At 39.5% G+C, this 20,354-nt stretch overlaps 1 protein-coding gene across 2 annotated transcripts in view; it reads left to right on the plus strand.

The window, feature by feature from the left end:
* Positions 1–20,354, plus strand: part of NPAS2 (neuronal PAS domain protein 2) — a 201,136-nt gene that overhangs the window by 123,837 nt on the left and 56,945 nt on the right. For both annotated transcript variants that reach the window (XM_082244362.1, XM_082244363.1), the window contains exons 4-7: positions 6,447–6,538; positions 7,929–8,018; positions 8,937–9,057; positions 14,047–14,160. In XM_082244362.1, coding sequence (XP_082100488.1) covers positions 6,447–6,538; positions 7,929–8,018; positions 8,937–9,057; positions 14,047–14,160 — 417 coding nt within the window. The remainder of the gene's footprint in view (positions 1–6,446; positions 6,539–7,928; positions 8,019–8,936; positions 9,058–14,046; positions 14,161–20,354) is intronic.

A 20,354-nucleotide genomic window follows, 5' to 3' on the forward strand; every position in this document is an offset into this window, starting at 1 on the left:
ACATGCACACACTCCGCAGGTTAAACTGGATGGACTGGTGTCTTTTTTTAACCTCACCAACTATGTAATAAGGTGAATAATAGATCACATAAAATCCAATGAAGAATAGAAGTACGTGTTGTGTAATTGAAAAATTTAGGTTGATATACTAAAGGAATAGAGACTGATTACAGTATTCTTTGTTTTCTAAGTAGCAACATAGGTATAATTCACTGTTCTGAGCACATAGGGTTAAGCTGTGTTCACATCAGTCAATCAGCCATGTGCTAGCAAAAATGAAGAAAAAAAAACGTTTATTCAATTTCACTTGCAAATTCTTAGGTATGCAAAAGATGTTTCTTTACGAGCATGCACATTTCAAACTGAACTACCTCTACCCCTTGCAGTTGGGCTGCTCCTGTACTGTAGGGGTTAAGTGCTCCTTTATGTATAGGGGAATCAAGTAAAGCAGTTTTACTTACCTTATCCTCTGCTCCCTTAGGCTTCTCCAAACTGCTAGACTGGTACCTGCAGCCTCTTCTCTCCTGCATCCCCGAGTTGGCCATCAGTTAGCCACATTGCCTGAGGGTTTTATTGCTCATGTCTGATTCCTGTATGTTTGTTCAAATTGACTTTGTTAAAAAACAAAACAAAAAAACACGAGTAATTTTCTATACATGCAAAGTATAGACATGAAAGCCACCAATAAAGTCTTATCCAGAGAGGCAGGAAACAGGGTTGCCAACCGTCAATAAATTTACTGTTTGTAAAAATCTGTGATTTTTAAAACTGTCTGCAATTATCAGGGGCTGATATTTTGTGATGCTTTTTAAGTGTACACCAGGCAAATTACTTGTTATGGGTATTGTCAGTGTTTCCCTATTGTGTTTATACTGTTTAATCACTTAAGGACCAAGCCTATTTCTATAACATGTTGTTTACAAGTTAAGAACCCCCAAACATTATATATATATATATATATATATATATATATATATATACACTTTTTTCAGCAAAGACTCTGCAGAATAAAAATGGCGGCCATTGCAATATTTTTTGTCACACGGTATTTGCGCAGTGGTCTTTCAAACGCAATTTTATGGGAAAAAATACACTTAACTGAATTTGAAAAAAATAAACAGTAAACTGAGCCCAATTGTTTTGTATATTGTGAAAGAAGATGTCATGCCGAGTAAATAGATACCTAACATGTTACGGTTTAAAGTTGCGCACACTCGCGGAATGGCGACAAAATTACAGCAATTAAAATTTTTCCTTTTTTTTTTACTATTTATTTTATTTTATTTTTTATTTTTAACACTTTCTTTAAAAAAAAAAAAAATTCTGATCACTTTAATTGCTCCCACAGGGAATGTAAACATCCCTTGCCTTGTGATAGTAATAGGCAGTGACAGGTGCTCTTTATGGAGGGATCTGGGGACCCCCAACCCCTCCACTGTACTTCAAAGTACTCAAAACTCAGAAATCTGCATTTTTGAATATTGACAGTTAATTTTAAATCGGCCCTGTTGGCAGCCGAGTAAACCGGAATAAACCGAGTAAAAGTTGCTTCCGGGTTACATGATCAGAGACCCGATTGAAGCCGAATCCAACTTAGTTTGGGACTCTAACCAGCCAGCTGGTGTGCTGGCTGGTTGCTTGGGTCTCCCGGTGGGACAGGAGACCCGGGCAGAGTGGCGGAAGGCGGCGGTAGAGGGGGACGTCCCCTCATGCTCGCTGGGATAACAGCCGAGCGGCTGTTGAGCCGCATCGGTTGTTATCCCCAGAAAGCCGAACGCCAGCTCTAGAAAATGGTACCGGGTCAGGCATCACCCCCCGGTACAACCACTTCTTCAAACTGACGTACTGGTACGTCAGTTTGCGTAAACTGGTTAAATATTGTTTGTCTTCATTTTTAATAGGATTTCTGTCATTTTTCAGGTTGTTAGAAAAAAATGTGCTCCATCAGTAAATTTTCCATGTTTTGGCAGTAAAAAATGCTGCAGGAGGTTGGCAACACTGGCAGATAACCACGTCAGATAGGTGCAGCTCATGACCCAGCATTTTCCCATTCACCAGTGTATGTTTAACAAACTTTATTAAAGTATAACTGAAGGCAAAACTTTTTAGTTTTGTATAGAGTGAAGAGGGTCTGCAACACCTGTCACGTTTTTATTGCTGTCTTTCCACCCATTAGGCTTCATGCACATGGAGGCATCTGGCCATGCAGCATGTATTTGTGGTGCCTGGGATTTCCTAGAACTGTGTACAGGTGCCCATTGACAAAATTAGGTGAAGGCGCTATTTACATCTGTGCATGCGCTATTTTACACAAATAGTGTTGCATAGCTGCGTAAGCCGCCCTTACTTGTTCATGTCTAAAGAGGGCCAGAGGCATCTCCAGGACAGCCCTAGCTCCAGAAATATGCAGTGCCTTTATGTTGTACGAGCAATTGCACCCATGTGCATGAGGAGGGTGAGATCCACCCTCTCCATTTGTCCTGTTTACTGCTATCACCAATCCCAAATATTGGGTTGTCACTAGAACAGGTAAAAAGGTGAAATGTTCCAGTGGGGACACTGATGGATCTCTCTCTTTGGAGGAATCTTTTCTCACTTCCTGTTTTGGCTATGGTACAGGAAAGGAATGAAAATCTGCTGTTGGCAAAAAAACTGACATGTTATAACCCTTCCCTGCGCTGTCCAAAAAAAAAGCTATGGCTTTAGTTCTAACTTAAATTCCATGATGATTGGATTTGTAATATACAGTGTGCATCTAAGCATTGCTGTGGGTTTTGGTGGTCCAGTAATGCATGGGGAGGATTTATTATATTATTAGCACTAGGGCTGCGCATCTTCACTTACCTCACGATTCGATTCGTATATGATTATTAGGGTCACGAGTCGATACGATTCGATTCCGCGATGCATCACGATTAACGGAAGTAAGCAGAGCTGTTGCGCAGGAGAGCTAGGCGGGAAGCAGACGCCTACATGCGTCTTATCCAGCAATGACAGAAGAGGGAGGGAGGGGGAGAAGACAGAAGAGAGAGGGAGGGGGAGGAGCCATAAATCGATTATTCGGGGGGTCCGCATCGATGCAGAATCGCGGGTGGCCGCATCGCGATACATCGATGCAACTATTATTTTCAACAGCCCTAATTAGCACTGTCACGGAGATCGCTTAGCTATGCTATGTTTAAATAGCAACACTGTAAAAGCATATGGTAGAATAATGCTAGAAAGTTTGCTTAATCTGTTAAACAAAACTGTTGGTTACAGAAATAGAAGTATAGAGTTGATGAATAGCAGCACATAGAGTACATTTAGTACTGTACTAAAGTTAAAGGATAAACATAAAATATTGGTAAGTACATGTGCTCTGCAATACATTAGTATTTCCTTCTTAAACCAGTTTTGATTTCTCTAGTATGTTAGGATTTGTCTATGGTTTGTTGTAGATCTAAATAATGTCAGCTTTTTGCCAAAGAAAAAGCATATTTCACTGTATGTGGCATATGGTATGTAATTTTAGGTAATGATTTGAGTGAGGTATGTAGCAAAGATGCTTATTTTTCACATATTAAGTATATTGTGTGGGCGAGTTATTATTTAAAAAAATAGGAATGTTAAAGATTTACATAATTTATGACTCATATTTACAAACTGCAAATGCTTTATATTATGTAGAGCCCAGATATTCCAAGCACAGTTTGAAAACTGGGTGCTTGCATCATCAAAAGTAATAAATAAACACATTGACGTTGATTTACTAAAACTTATAGAAATATTGTAATGAACCTCTGTGGGAATTTTGCAAGGCAAACAAAACAGCAGGAAACATACTACTATAAAAATATAAATGTTTCTTAGTAGGAACTCTTAAAAAGGACCCCACATGAGGCCTATATTAGTTTTTAAACATCAACAGACATATGATAACATGATTCATGTATGAAGTGGTGATACCTAATACAATGAGTGACTGCACATTCCCCGAGGTTCAGAACGTTCCATGTATAACTGTTACTGAACCTCGGGGAATGTGCAGTCACTTATTGTATTAGGTATCACCACTCCATACATGAATCATGTTATCATATGTCTGTTGATGTTTTAAAACCAATATAGGCCTCATCCAAGGTCCTTTTTTAGGAGTTACTACTAATAAATATTTATATTTTTATAGTAATATGTTTCCTGCTGTTTTGGGTGCTTTGTAAAAGTCCCACAAAGAGGTTTGTTACAATATTTCCTATATAATTAAGGGGTTGATGGCAGCTTTGATCCAACACTGATTATTTCAGTGCTGGATTTACTAAAACATGAGAGTGCAAAATCTGATGCAGCTCTGCAAAGAAACCAATCAGCTTCCAGGTTTTTTTTAAAGCTTGCGCAATAAAAATATTAAAAAATATCAAACATTGTCCAAACAAATTCCTCAAGAGTGAGATATATGGTATTGAAGAAAATTCCACTGTAGGCTTAGCAGTATTGACCAAAAGGAACCACCAGATGTCACTTCACTAGTGACCAGCAACTCAAGTCCGCTATCTGATTTAGCATATAAAAAACGATAATGGGGACATAGTGTAACTCCATAAAAACAGCATATTTATTAAAAACATAGGTATTGCACTCACATTTCAGAAGACATCAATTCGCATATAAATGTGTGCAAGGATGCAGGATTAGCAGCGTCTTCATATGCACCATACAAGTAGAAGCTGGCTGTTGGGGGCGTGGTCGCGTCATGTCTGACTCCACCCGACCGGTTTCGTCATACGTTTGACGTCGTCAGGGGCGTGGTCCAAGTGTGAAGTGACATCTGGTGATTCCTTTTGGTCAATACTGCTAAGCCTACAGTGGTCTATCCATTAATTTGGGTGACCAACTTGCTCTGGTAAGCTGCTATATTTTGCTTCCTTGCTGTTTTCTGCACGGGTGCTGTCTTCTTCTTCCATATTCTTGGTGCTGTGGAAATTGGAAACTCACCTGCTGGGACTTGTGGTTCCTGGAATTTTCTTCAATACCATATATCTCACTCTTGAAGAATTTGTTTGGACACTGTTTGATATTTTTTAATATTTTTATTTCGCATGGACTTGGTTCACACACATGTTTTTTTGGCACTATATTCTGATTGACTTCTTCACGGATTCATTTCTATTTATGATTATATCACCAATGTAATTAATTTTGTCAGTTTATAAGTTATAATGTTTTGTTAGCGCTACACATATTGATATATTGTTTTTGGGGATTTTTTTTCTATGATTTCTTTGTATGCTGCTTTCACCTCATTCAATTTACACATATATTTATGAGTTTTACCCACTAGCACAGAAATTTTCCCCATTTATATATTTTTTAAAGCTTAACTGAACAAGCTGAAGTTAGAAGCTGATTGGCTACCATGGACAGCTTTGCCAGATTTTGCACTCTCCAGTTTTAGTAAATCAATCACTTAATTTAGTTAAAGAGTTTTTCTTGTAAATACTAAGATTGAATATCTGCTTCTTAATCAGTAAGGCTAGATTTTGGCTCCACTTGTTGCCAAACTACCTCAATAGTCAGATTATGATGTTCGTAGCCATTCAGGCTTCTGCACAGCAACAATTCCAGAAGAGTTCTAGATTTAGTTTACCCTGGGAACAACTATGTAGTATTTCTTTTTCTAAAAAGGGTTTTTTAGTTCTCAGTAGTGGATACAGAAGAGAAGAAATGTATCCTCTCTGGCTCGGCCCAATATTCAATCATGGATTAAAGCCCAGCATACAGTGAATAGTTTATGTAACTGTTAAAAAAAAATGACATGGTTTATAAGTAAAGCTTACATAAGAAGAAATTAAATGATTTCTCACTATAGATTTAAAAAAAAAAAAACTAAGGTCTAATCCACTTGTAATGAATCATTTGTTTTAAAACATGTATTTTGGTGTGTTATGGGCTTTTGCCTTCTTTTTTTTTTTCTACAGCATTTCTGTACCTCTTCTTACATGCTCTCTGTAGTTATTACTCTCAGGATATTTTTACAAGTGCTAAGCTTATGTGCAGTCAGCCTCAACCAAGATTTCCCTTTGCTGAAGCAAGATCAGCAAACCTAATTAGTTGCTATAGGTGATGTCACATTGTACATTAAATATCTTAAATTGTACAGTATACAACAAAATATAAAATATGTTACAGGTGTGCTAGCGACATATATTAACCCCACTTCACTCTAATACCAGCAACATCACCCTGAAATTGATTGGTCCACTCTGATATGGTGTGCAATGGAATATTTTTATCTCATATCTTTAGCTCATATAATAGGTATCCCAGTAATCTAGGATGATTGTAGTTGTGACCCAAAATCAATGTTTGAGGAGTATACACCTTTCTTTAATTTTTTATATATACTGCTATACAGTATTATACAACATAAAATGTATTTTAAATATATATTTTTTCTGTGTGGACAGAAGTTACAGCACAGACAGAGCGTGGTGATATTCATCCAAACTGGAAGCCATCATTTCTCAGTAATGAAGAGTTCACTCAGCTGATGTTGGAGGTAAGAATTCTCCCTCCCTCCTCAAATTACTGCGTATGCTAATTGTATTTTTGGAGTGTGTTGGTCTTTCTCCACATTCAAAGCTCTGAGGAGCCAAAAGTGACTTCATTATCTCTGTAGAGACTTGCAAATATTTCAGGAGCTATTGTATACCATGGTTTACTCTTACTATGAAGGATGTTTTTTTTTTAAAGTAAAACAGAATTGATATTATTGATATTATTGGTATACCTTAGTCACAGGTTACAGTTACAGGTTAATCTGTAAATATCTGTCAGAAAAAAGCACCTGATAAGAATATCAGACGACTGTTCGTCCATTTTTTTTTGCATGCTAGACTGATATCGGAAACCAAAAAGTTACTAAAGTTACGAAAATTCTCAGTGACAGAATGCAACTTCAGAAGTGATGAACTGTATTGTATTGAAATGTATTCTTTCACTTCTGAGCATGTGTGGTCTTGGTCACATGATTTTTTTTTTACAAATAATATACTAATTACTTGAAAATCATTTGTGCTTGTCACTTCAGATAATTTAGCATTAACTGTTATGATCGGCTCTCGAAAGTGGTGTACTAATGATCAGATTATTGGACGTTTGCTCGGAATGCAGTATTTTTCATCTGATTTTCTCATCATGTCTACTAGTTACTAGTACTTTACTAGTTAGTATATGTTACACTAGCAACTCTCTTGCTGGAGGAAAATTGCCAGTGGCACAATCACCAAGAAAGTAGCAAAAAAAAAAAAAGGCATTGTTTGACACAGGCTGAACTAGCAAGATTAATTTCTGCCGCTGCTTCCTTGCTGGCAAGCAAGATCTGGATTTTACCCAGCAGCAGAGCAAAGCTGTAGAATTGTATTATTTGCTTTTCATACTAAACAGCAGGTTTTCCCCAGTAAAACATGATTTTTTATTAAAGAGCAATTAGACCAAATCGATCTTTTTTCTTTGTTGTGTTTAGCATTTTTTTCAAGGATAAGGTTGATTAAAATGATAAAATCTTTGATCATCTATTTATTTCTATGTTTACGGCAAGCATTAGAATTAGTCCCACCACCACTCCACCTCCCACCCTTTGTCCCACCACCACCCCACCTCCCACCATTGTCTTGCGGGATTTGTATGAGGTAGTTTTTATTATGTTCGTTGGCGCTATGTTTTTCAATTGATTGTAAAAATGTCTCAAATAAAGATTATTGAAAAAAAAAAGAATTAGTCCCACCCAAAGATAAAAACTAATGCATACAGGATGAAAGTCAGTGATGGGTGTTTCAGAATAAGTGCATACAAGAATGTAGCACAAGATAGTAGGCTTCTGGTGACAAAAATGATTGAAAAGTAGTTTTCAAATGAAAAATAGATGCAATCCTTTTCTCGTGTTGTAGGCTCTTGATGGCTTCATTATTGCACTTACCACGGATGGAAGCATCATCTATGTTTCTGATAGTATCACGCCACTGCTTGGGCATTTGCCAGTAAGTAAGCATTACATTTTACTTCTCTTATATTATGAGTCTTTTAGATTTCTTGACAGAGCAATGTTGCTGCCACACATAACAATAAATATCAGATTAATAAATATAAATCTGCCTTTAGGGGATCCTAACATTTTTGTCATGGAACCCTCTAAATTGCATGCCCAGGCCCAAACTGCACAAGTGATTGCAGAGAAATGAGCAGTTGTGCCATCGATGACTGATTGCAGATTGGCATGAATAATAACTAGAAAAAAAGTGCGTTACTGTTCCAGTGATTGCTAGAAGATCTCTATTCAAAAATGGTCAGAAAGTGTTGCACTTTTGGGTTATTGTAGCCAGTCACAATCTTAAAGAAAGTAATTGATTACAGGCAAATTTCTGTTGTGCAATTTGCATGGGCGTTTTTTTAGGTTGACGCTTTTTGCCTGATTCATTATGATATTTTCAGATACAGCTGATACTTTGACAGTAATGAAGGTACTTATATTGCATTGCTAATTTTTGGAGGTGAGTTTCTGCTGAAGAAGGGATCACTAAAGTGTCTAATTATATTTGACGGTGTATGGCAAGTTAAGGATATGCTTAAATGATGTAATTTCTAACAAAGACACAGTGAAGCTGTTTTATGGCATAAAGCGATTTAAGTATTTTGTCCGAAGTTGATTTGATAAGCAGAAGGATATACTGTCCGTATAAAGACAAATAAATCTTAGCGATTCATAGCAAAGGATAAACTGTTCTGTAACTAAGGGCACGTGACTGCTTGGAGGATCTGGACCAGATATTCTCCTTCATCCCTCAAAATTTCTATGACTATGAGTTACTCAGACTGAACAGCACACTTATTTGAGCTTTTCCTTATGACAAATGATTATCAGTGACGCATTTGTTTCTAATGTTCTTTCCTCTCAACAGTCTGACATCATGGATCAAAACTTGTTGAATTTTCTACCAGAACAAGAACATTCAGACATCTATAAAATCCTGTCTTCACATATGCTTGTGACAGATTCTGCATCTCTAAATTATTTGAATTGTGAGTTATATTTTCATTATAATTTTGCCAGTTATACAAAAGGCTGCCTAATGAGCAGAACAACTCTAAGTTCATATTAATGTATTTTCTTCTTTGCTAGATTTTGGTAAAAAAAAATACCAGGTACCTGCACCCCCCCTTCCAAAAAAAGTGCCAAAAATAGAAGAGGAAGGGTGGGGGGGGGGCAGGGCAGCCATCAGCTTTAGGCCTGGGCCCCCGGGGCCTGACCACCGATATTCCCCATGGCCTGTACACTGGCCCTCCCGAGCTGGCTGCTCGGCCTCGCCCCCCCCCGCTCTCTGCTCACAGGTTTCTTTTCACTCTCCCCAGGCATCAATCTCAAAACCAAGGCTTAACACTTTCTTTTGTTGAGTCTTTGATCTCTTAGGTCCACCAAGCGTGCCCAGAGACACTCCCCAAAATGAATGGGTGCTCCCACTCCTTGGAGTGGGGGAATTCAGTTCAGATATACATCAGTGAGGCTCCAAGACATTTCAGACTTTTGGATCCAATCTGTTAATTCACAGGGGTACAAAATAGAGTTCCTATTCCCTTTTCACATTTTACCTTCCTATCTGCCAGCTCCGGACCACCAAACAAAAAGCAAATTTAATTATCACCTTGCACTAACTTCAAGGACTTGAGGAGTCATTGTACCAGTTCCTTCAGAAGAATGGTTTCAAGGTTTCTATTCAAACCTATTCACAGCCCCAAAACAAAATGGGGCATCTGCCCAATACTGGATTTACCATCTTTCAACTGATTTCTTCAACTACCAAAGTTTTGAATGGAATCAACAATATCTGTCATTGTTTCTCTCAGACATAAATAGTTTCTGGAATCAGTAGACAAAGAAGATGCCTATCTAAACATCCCCATATTCCCCTCATATCAACACCTTCTGCATTTTACTGTGGGATAACAACATTCACAATTTAAAGCTTTACAATTTGGGCTCTATCATGCACCCCAAGTGTTAACAAAAGTGCTTTCCCCACTTCTTGAATTTTTCATAGGTTACCTGGACAACTTCTTGCTGAAGGACTTCTCAGCTGCAACCTTGTCTGCCAATGTCCAGAAGTCAGTTAAGTTCCTTCAAACATTTAGCTGGGTAATCAATTTTCCAATATCTGCGTTACAGCCCTCACACCATCTGAAGTACCTGGGTCTAATCCTGGGAACAGCACAAGCCAGAACTTTCCTTTAGAACCCCTCAGTTCACTTCTGCATGAGGGTTCTCGACTTAATGGTATCCTCCTTCAAAGCATTTCACATGGCCCAGTTTTACTCCAGACCTCTTAAGTCTAACATACTGACAACATGGAACTAGCAAATTCAAGCTTTGGCAGTGTCCACTTCTTCTTTCCAGCCAGACAAATCTCTTTCTTGCATTGTGGATATCCAATTCTGCCCTGGAATTGGAAAAAATATTCCTTCACCTGCCCTGGAAAGGGGTGACAATGAATGCCATCCTTACAGGGAACATGGTTCCCAGAGGAATTGAAACTCCCCATCAACACTGGAACTGAAAGTCATCAGATTGTCTTTACAATGCTGGCCCTCCCTTCTTCCTGTCAGGGTGGAACACTGTCACAGCAGTGGCCTACATAAACAAGCAGGGAGCACCAGAAGTCAAGCTGCCCTAAGAGAAACAATTCTGCCAATTTCCTGAGTGAAAACTTAAATTGTGGCTGCTTGGGCTATCCACATCCTTGGAGTGGACAATTGGCAGGTTGACTTCCTAAGCCACCAACGCATAGGGAGTGGTCTCTTCAACCTGAGACCTGTCAACCTGTCCAGGTAAAAAAAAAGCTGAACAAAGTCATAGCCAGAACCAGGGATCCTCTAGCTTTTACACTAGATGCTCTGGTGATTCCTCAGACTCAGTTGAAATTGGTGTATGCCTTCCCACCAATGAAAATCCTGTCTTGACTTCTGTTTAAGATAGAGAAGCAAAAAGAGCCACAGTGATTCTCATTGCAGCAAATTGTCCCAGAAGGACGTGGTAACAAACAAACACAAATTTCTGGTGGATGAGCCTTGGCCTCTTTCAAACAAACAAGACTTACTGGCCCAAGATCCCCTATTCCATCCTGCTTCCTAGTCACTGGCTTTAACACCATGGCTGTTGAATCCCAAGTCCTAAAGAACAGGGGTGTTTTTGATTTTGTAATTCCTACCTTACTAAGAGCAAGAAAATTCAGCTCCTACAAGACTTATCATTGCACATCAAATGCTTACTTTGCATGGTATGCATACAGATCAATACGAAAAATAGAGCTGGCAACTCCGAAGTCCATACAAAAATCCATACAAATATCTTTATTGCTTACATGAAGTTGAGTATGAAATTGCCTAACGTGTTTCGGTAAATAACCTTGATCACAGCTGTGATCAATGCTATTTGCTGAAACGCCTTAACCCACTTTATGTTCAACTTCATGTAAGCAATAAAGATATTTGCATGGACTTCAGAGTTGCCGTCTCTATTTTTCTTTTGACTTCTACTGATGGCTGGAGGACATTCGAGCCAGAGCACCCATTCTTGGATTCCATCTTTGATTTACAAGTGGTTCCCCTGCTTTGAGCACTGCACCTGTTCCTCATTTTTCTATGCAGACAGATTGCTGAACATTAGGGAATATTCCCTAATATTTTGATCTTTCTTCAGTCTGGTCTTGAACAGTGTCTGGACCTTAGCACCCTCAAGTTTCTACTTTATCCATTCTCTTCCAGAAATTTCTTGCCTTGCAGTCCCTAATCAAAACATATCTTTGGGGGGTTGCTCATGTAAATCCCCTAATTTTATTTCTTGTGTCAGCCTTGACCTTAGCCTTGTGCTCTCTGTTCTTCAGTGACCCCTCCTTTGAACCGATTAGAGACATTTGTCAGAACCTGTTAAAGTGCACAGTTCCAGTGCCCTGCTTGCTGATTATGCTGGTCCCTGCCTTATCCTGTATCTTGCACCTAGTTTCCTGTATCCCTTTACTCCATCTCTGCTCACCTTGTTTCCAGTCCCAGTCATGCCATTTCTGTATAGTGTATTATAGTTAGGTTGTTGGTTTGCTTTTGCTTCACTGTAACATTTATTGTTCACTTTTGCTTTTCTTATGATCTGCTGGTGTTGGATTGGTTTTGTGTACGATAATAAACTATATTTTATTCTTACTAAGTCTGATTCCAGTTTCTTAAGTACAGCTACACCAAAGTGGTCATCCCTGTTGGCGCTGGATACCTGCACTTCGTATTCCTTACATATTCCTATGGAAGACCTCAAATGTAAAGTTGTCTTCCTGGTCACCATTATACCTATTAGGCAAGTTTCTGAGGTGATAACTTTGTCTTGTAAAGAGCATTTTCTTCTTTTGCATAGGGGCAAGGTGATTGTAAGGCTAAAACCATCCTTTGACCTAAGGTGATCTCTCCCTTCCTTGTCAATGAGGACATTTTTTTTTCTTCCCCTTGTCCTTTCCAAAAGCATGACAAGGAAAATTTCCCTACACTGCTTGGATGTGGCCAAGGCTATAATGGTCTACCTAACAGCCACTGCCTTTGTTCACAATATTGAGTTCCTCTTTGTTCTGCCTGTAGGACCTCGAAGAGAACATCCGCTTCCTACTGCACCATTGTCAGGTGGATCAGACAACTTATGTCCAGGGCCTACACCCTAAAGCCCCTTTAACATGGGTCTGATTCCATTGCAATCAACAGTGTATCTGTGAGCTGATACCCTGTGGATCAGAGCAGAACAGGTGGATGACACATCTGTGTCTACGCAGTATCTGCAGAGAGGACACGGGCAGAGCCCACTTTGCTGTATGGCCAGGAGTAAACAAACTATTGCTGTCTTTTTACACCAGGCTACCTCTGAGCTGCTCCACCTAGATAGAAAAGGACAGAGGCCTCTCCCATGTATTTTAGTGGGCCTGATCGGACCCGGAGGTAGGCAGGTGTAAACAGACACAAGTCCATTTACACCCGCCTGTTCATAGGGATAAATGGACCTTCCAATTGGGTCCACCTAAAAAACTGACAGGTGGAACTAATCAAAACACCTTTCTGAAAAGGATCTTAGGTAAAAGGGTTCCTCCTTTCCTCACCAGGGCTGTTGGCATCTCTTGAGCTTTTCAGCATAAAGCATCCCAGTTTGGAAGGCTACCAGCTGGTCCTCTGTTCATACATTTTCCAAGTTCTACTAGTTGGATGTTCAAGCCCCAGGTGATGCTAGCTTCAGCCACAGGTTGCTTCAAACGGTTATGTAGTGTTTATGGGTTTTTGAACCCCTATATTTTTTGGGCCTGTTGGCATTTCTGTTTTTCCATATTGCTTATTGACACCCCATGATCTATGAATTTCTGTATGTTTTGTGTTCTGTACTATATGATTAAAATAATGAAAATTTTGACTTACCTGTAAATTCCCTATGATAGAGTATTTACAGGACACATGCCCCACCCCTTTTTGTCTTAGATGGCTCCTTACTGAAAAATTGATCTTGGTTGAGTGGGTGGGGTTATTTGCATGCACACTAGGGGTGGCCCTAGCACGTTTTTTTCTCACTGTCCAGTCATTTGATGATAGCCTGCTATGACCCATGGTCTAAGAATACAAGCCCTGTGTCCTTTAATATACTCCAAGATAAGAAATGTATCAGGTACGTCAAAATGCCTATTATTTCCTTTAAAGAATATAATGAAAATGTGCAATGCTAAATATATGGAAGCTGTCATTTCTGTCTTGTTTTAAAGATGCAAACTCCAGGGCTGTCATCTGAGCTGAAGCAAGCATGTAACCAGGAAAGCATGAATTTCAATCCTGCATGTTTGTTTTATGTTGGTAATACACTAAGGAGTAAAGCTATAAACTGGGTGATATCTTTGAAATCTGTATCTTTAAAAACAGGTTAACTCTCTAAAAACTCCCATAGTGCTTTTTTGTCATTGTTTTGCAACTTTTAAGAGTTATTTTACACTTCTATCAATTTTTCAGCTGACAGTGACTTGGAATTCTGTTGTCATCTTCTTAGAGGCACTTTAAATCCCAAAGAATACCAAACCTATGAATATATTAAATTTGTTGGACATTTTCGGTCTTGCAGCAATGGTAAGCAGCTGAAAATGTATGTCTATTTTTTATGACTGCAAGTTTATTTTTATTGTAATACAATTACTCACGTGATCTTTAGCTAGAACTGTAATATACAGCCCATTGACAAAGTATTTCCATTTGTCACTGACTTGTGCATGTTGGGTGCATCTTTATAAGGTGAAGTACTGATGTGAATAAAGATACAGCTCTTGAATCTGAATGTTGCATTAGGCCGGCCATACATGGTTCAAATCTCGGCCAGTTCCTGCTGAACTGGCCAAGATTGGAAACGTTAATGGGCAGGCTAAATGTACCAAGTTGATCAGTACAACCCGCCTGCCACATTCTCTTGCGATTATCACTAGCTGCTGCTATAGCCACTAGCGATAATCACTGTCTTCTCCCGACAGGGACAGCTTCCCCCGATGGGAGCAGACAATTGCATGGCAGTAGGGATTCCCCTGTCAGAACTTTTTGTATTGATGGGGGAATTGTGAAACCAAAGAAAATAAATTTGCACCATGTGTGACCTGCCTTAAAATTCTATAGATAGTCATCTTTCTAATTTGTCATAGATATGGGTAATATAGGTCCCGTCGTGGTCAATAAATCACCATAAAGTGCATGACATGACTAAAGTGCAGTATTAAAGACACATCGGCCATTGGGCATTGGTCTTCTCCACTATTATGTGAAAAAAAAGCATGACTTGAAAACTAGATGTGTGTAAATCCTTTGGTAAACAGAGGGATATGCTAGATAGAGCTTGTGTATCAAAATTCCTTTCAGGGTGCTAAAATGTTTCCCAGCATGTCCCAAAGAGAAGCTCAGGATAACACTATCCAGATCCTCAACTTGATGTTTTCTGCTTAGTCATGGACTTTTGCTTTATCCTAGCTGTTTATTCTATAGTCTGGGTCCCCAGACAGGGCCCCACATTACATTAACGAGAACCTCACATTGCTAGAGAGTCCATTAATTTTATAGGTATCTATGGAAAAATAAATATGAAAGACACATGTAAATGCATATGCAAAAATGCATCCACAACGCAGAAATTGTGGTGTGAAGCAGCCCTAGAGTTCCTGAAAATAGACCTTACCTCATCTATTGTGGTAGTTAGGATCAAGGGTGCTTTATGTAATCCCTTATTAGATAACTAGTGGAACAAGACAGGACTTTATCCTGTCCTTAAAGCCTTTTATTAGGTAGATCAGGTCAAAACCAGGAATCAAGGGCATTCTATTGGGCCACATACAGCATACAGTAAGGTGGCAGGATGGATGAATAGCCTCCTTTTGTTTGTTTCCCAAGCCCTTACATCCCTTTTAATGCTTTTGAAGAAATGAAAGGTTGGGGTTTTGAATGTTTCCATGTCAAATTTCTTGCTCAGAGCAATTAAGCCTAAATTGGCTTAAATGGGCCTGCCTGTAAAGCTTTGAAACGTGATCCCTGCTGAACTTTACAACATTTTCTAATTAAACTTTACTTCTTCGATACAAATTTTAATACACACTGGAAAAATGCCAACAGGATTCCCTGATTTAGTAGATGTAATATTATAAATATAATACCTATCATGCTATACATTCTGATACTTTAACTATTTGCATCTCCCACAGCTGCCTCGAATCTCGGTCTGAATTGATTTAATTTCTATGAGCTACAGTCAGGTCCATAAATATTGGGACATCGACACAATTCTAATCTTTTTGGCTCTATACACCACCACAATGGATTTAAAATGAAACAAACAAGATGTGCCTTAACTGCAGACTTTCAGCTTTAATTTTAGGGTATTTACATCCAAATCAGGTGAAAGGTATAGGAATTACAACAGTTTGTATATGTGCCTCCCACTTTTTAAGGGACCAAAAGTAATGGGACAATCGGTTGCTCAGCTGTTCCATTTCCAGGTGTGTGTTATTCCCTCATGATCCCATTTACAAGGAGCAGATAAAAGGTCCAGAGTTAATTTCAAGTGTGCTATTTACATTTGGAATCTGTTGCTGTCAACTCTCAGTATGAGATCCAAAGAGCTGTCACTATCAGGGAAGCAAGCCATCATTAGGCTGAAAAAACAAAACAAACCCATCAGAGAGATAGCAAAAACATTAGGTGTGGCCAAATCAACTGTTTGGAACATCCTTAATAAGAAAGAACACACCGGTGAGCTCAGCAACATCAAAAGACCCAGAAGACCACGGAAAACAACTGTGGTGGATGACCGAAGAATTCTTACCCTGGGGAAGAAAACACCCTTAACAACAGCTTGCCAGATCAAGAACACTCTCCAGGAGGTAGATGTATGTGTGTCAAAGTCAACAATCAAGAGAAGACTTCACCAGAGTGAACACAGAGGGTTCACCAGAAGATGTAAACCATTGGTGAGCCTCAAAAACAGGAAGGTCAGATTAGAGTTTGCCAAAGAACATCTAAAAAAGCCTTCACAGTTCTGGAACAGCATCATATGGACAGATGAGACTAAAATCAACTTGTACCAAATTGATGGGAAGAGAAGAGTATGGAGAAGGAAAGGAACTGCTCATGATCCAAAGCATACCACCTCATCAGTGAAGCATGGTGGTGGTAGTGTCATGGTGTGGGCATGTATGGCTGCCAATGGAACTGGTTCTCTATTTATTGATGATGTAACCGCTGACAAAAGCAGCAGGATTAATTCTGAAGTGTTTCTGGCAATATTATCTGCTCATATTCAGCCAAATGCTTCAGAACTCATTGGACGGCGCTTCACAGTGCAGATGGACAATGACACGAAGCATACTGCGAAAGCAACCAAAGAGTTTTTGTAAGGGAAAGAAGTGGAATGTTATGCAATGGCCAATTCAATTACTTGACCTGAATCCGATTGACCATGCATTTCACTTGCTGAAGACAAAACTGAAGGGAAAATGCCCCAAGAACAAGCAGGAACTGAAGACAGTTGCAGTAGAGGCCTGGCAGAGCATCACCAGGGATGAAACCCAGCGTCTGGTGATGTCTATGCATTCCAGACTTCAGGCTGTAATTGACTGCAAACGACTTGCAACCAAGTATTAAAAAGTGAAAGTTTGATTTATGATTGTTAATCTGTCCCATTACTTTTGGTCCCTTAAAAAGTGGGAGGCACATAAACAAACTGTTGTAATTCCTACACCGTTCACCTCATTTGGATGTAAATACCCTCAAATTAAAGCTGAAAGTCTGCAGTTAAAGCACACCTTGTTTGTTTTATTTCAAATCTATTGTGGTGGTGTATAGAGCCAAAAAGATTAGAATTGTGTTGATGTCCCAATATTTATGGACCTGACTGGCAACAAAAGTGAGTACACCCCTAAGTGAAAATGTCCAAATTGGGCCCAACGTTTCAATATTTTGTGTGGCCACCATTATGTTCCAGCACTACCTTAACCCTCTTGGGCATGGAGTTCACCAGAGCTTCACAGGTTGCCACTGGAGTCCTCTTCCACTCCTCCATGATGACATCATGGAGCTGGTGGATGTAAGAGCAGGTGTATTCAACTTCTTCAGCTGTATAGTCTTGGCCACCGTGCTGCAGCTCAGTTTCAGGGTCTTAGCAATGTTCTTGTAGCCTAGGCCATCTTTATGTAGAGCAACAATTCTTTTTTTCCAGATCCTCAGAGAGTTCTTTGCCATGAGGTGCCATGTTGAACTTCCAGTGACCAGTATGAGAGAGCGAGAGTGAGAGCGATAACACCAAATTTAACCACTTTACCACCGGAGGATTTTGCTGTCTTCCGTCCAGGCCACTTTTTGCGATTCGGCGCTGTGCGACTTCAACTGAAAATTGCGCGGTCGTGCGACGCCGTACCCAAACGAAATTTACGTCCTTTTTTTCCCACAAACAGAGCTTTCTTTTGGTGGTATTTGATCACCTGTGCGATTTTTACTTTTTGCGCTATAAACAAAAAAAGAGCGTTTATTTTGAAAAAATAACAATATTTTTAACATTTTTTTATATGAAATTCCCCCCAAAAAAGATGTAAAAACCAATTTTTTTAAAAATTTTTGGCCAATTTGTTTTATGCTACATATGTTTGGTAAAAAAAATCGCAATAAGCGTATTTTGATTGGTTTGCGCAAAAGTTATTGCGTTTACTAACAAAGGGAAAGATTTCTGTCATTTTTGGTGTTTTTTTTTTAACGCGTAATGGCGGCGATCTGCGATTTTTTTTGCGGGACTGCGACATTGCGGCGGACAGATCGGACCCTTGACTGACATTTTTGACACTTTTGGGGGTACCAGTGACATTACTGCAGTAATCAGTGCTATAAATATGCACTGTTACTGTAAAAATGACACTGGCAGGGAAGGGGTTAATTCTATTGGAGAGGGAGGGGTTAATGTATGCCTGGTGCTTACTGACGTGTAGGGGGGGAGGTGACTGTGTGAGACATGGACAGATCGGATGTCCAGCTATGCTGAACAGTCCGATCTGTCACTCCCTGTCACTATGGAGATCCGCCCGCTGTGTTTACACACAGCGGGCGGATCTCCAGACTCGATCCCCGACGATCGGGTAAGAGCAGCGGCGATCGCCGCTGCTCCTCCCCTGGCCCGACTCCCGCTGTGAATGAAAACAGCGGGAGCGAGCCTCCGGCGGCGCGCAAGCGCCGCCCAGAAGGGGGAGTGTCTAACGACGTTAATACTACGTCTCTGGACGATAACGAACCACTCTGCCGCAGTAGTATTACTGTGAGCGGTTCTAGAGTGGTTAACACACCTGCTCCCCATTCACACCTGAGACCTTGTAACACTAACGAGTCACATGACACCGGGTAGGGAAAATAGCTAATTGGGCCCAATTCAGACATTTTCACTTAGGGGTGTACTCACTTTTGTTGCCAGGGGTTTAGACATTAATGGCTGTGTGTTGAGTTATTTTGAGGGGACAGAAAATGTACACTGTTATACAAGCTGTACACTCACTACTTTACATTGTAGCAAAGTGTAATTTCTTCAGTGTTGTCACATGAAAAGATATAATAAAATATTTACAAAAATGTGAGGGGTGTACTGTGAGATACGGTAAATACCAGGCCAATTCCGGTTCATTGTGCATTATATGACATTGTCCTTTTGTGCAGGAATGTATCTTTAGAAATGCCACCTGATCAATTCTATAAGTCAGGCAGCATACAAGTATTTTGAATTCCTGGAATATATTTGTATCCACCCTTAATACTTTTTGGGGCAACCCTAACTTCATCCCTCAGTGTTTTCTGAGCAGGTTAAATCTAGACATCTGATGGCTAGATGTGGAACTGATCCAATTAGTATGTGATGATTTAGCCTTTCAGATGTTCTTCCATATCCTACATTTCTTGTGCTTGCTTCCCAAAGTCTTGTATGTTCATGTACTCTTCAGTTTCTAAGATTGGTTTTGTGGTAACTAAGTAATAAAAGACATTTGACAATAAGACCTCTCTTCGGGAGAGTCTGCTTGTTGCCAGTAGCAGAGTTCTCTATTAAGAATGTTGTTCCAAAACTCCACCTCAAAACCAAACTAAAAGCCATTACCTTGCCCACCTCAATCAGCCCCCCCCCCCCCCCAGCAAGTCAGAGTGATGCATAACGGGGCTCTTTAATATAATTGATAATAATTCTTGCAGAAATTTAGCTGTATTCCTACTGTAAGGTAGGTATTGATTAATTTAAAGGAGTTAAATTAACCTGCTATTGTTCTTTACTGACTCAACAGATATAAACTGGCCTTGGTCTGCAGTAGCTACAGAGGGCCAAGGGTAGGCATCTGACATCTGTATGTGAAAAGTGGGTAAATAAATTGAGGAAGTAAGAGGGAAGAATGCATAAATCCACTTTTTTCGTATGCAACGTAATTTTAGGTTTTTATTAAAAGTAGATTTCTTTTATTTTTTTTAATGGGGCAGTTACAGTAATAGAATAGGTTAAACCTTCCCTTCTCAGATTTTCTATCTGCCCTAAAATCTAAAGATATGGTAACTTAATAAACATAATACCGTTGTGTTGCAGTGCTAGGATAAGTTGATTAGACAAGCTACATTAGAAGGAGAATCATATGAATGAATAAGCGTTCTTCGTTCAGCTGTGTAGTTTGATCACATATTATATATATAAAAATGTGGCATCAAATGATTGTGCTGGGAAGAGACTGAACATCCTGAAGCAATTCTCCTTTTCGAATATTAATTCACTTTCAGTTACA

Source organism: Pelophylax lessonae (genome assembly GCF_965119305.1).
Source record: "Pelophylax lessonae genome assembly, chromosome: 2".
NCBI lineage: Eukaryota > Metazoa > Chordata > Amphibia > Anura > Ranidae > Pelophylax > Pelophylax lessonae.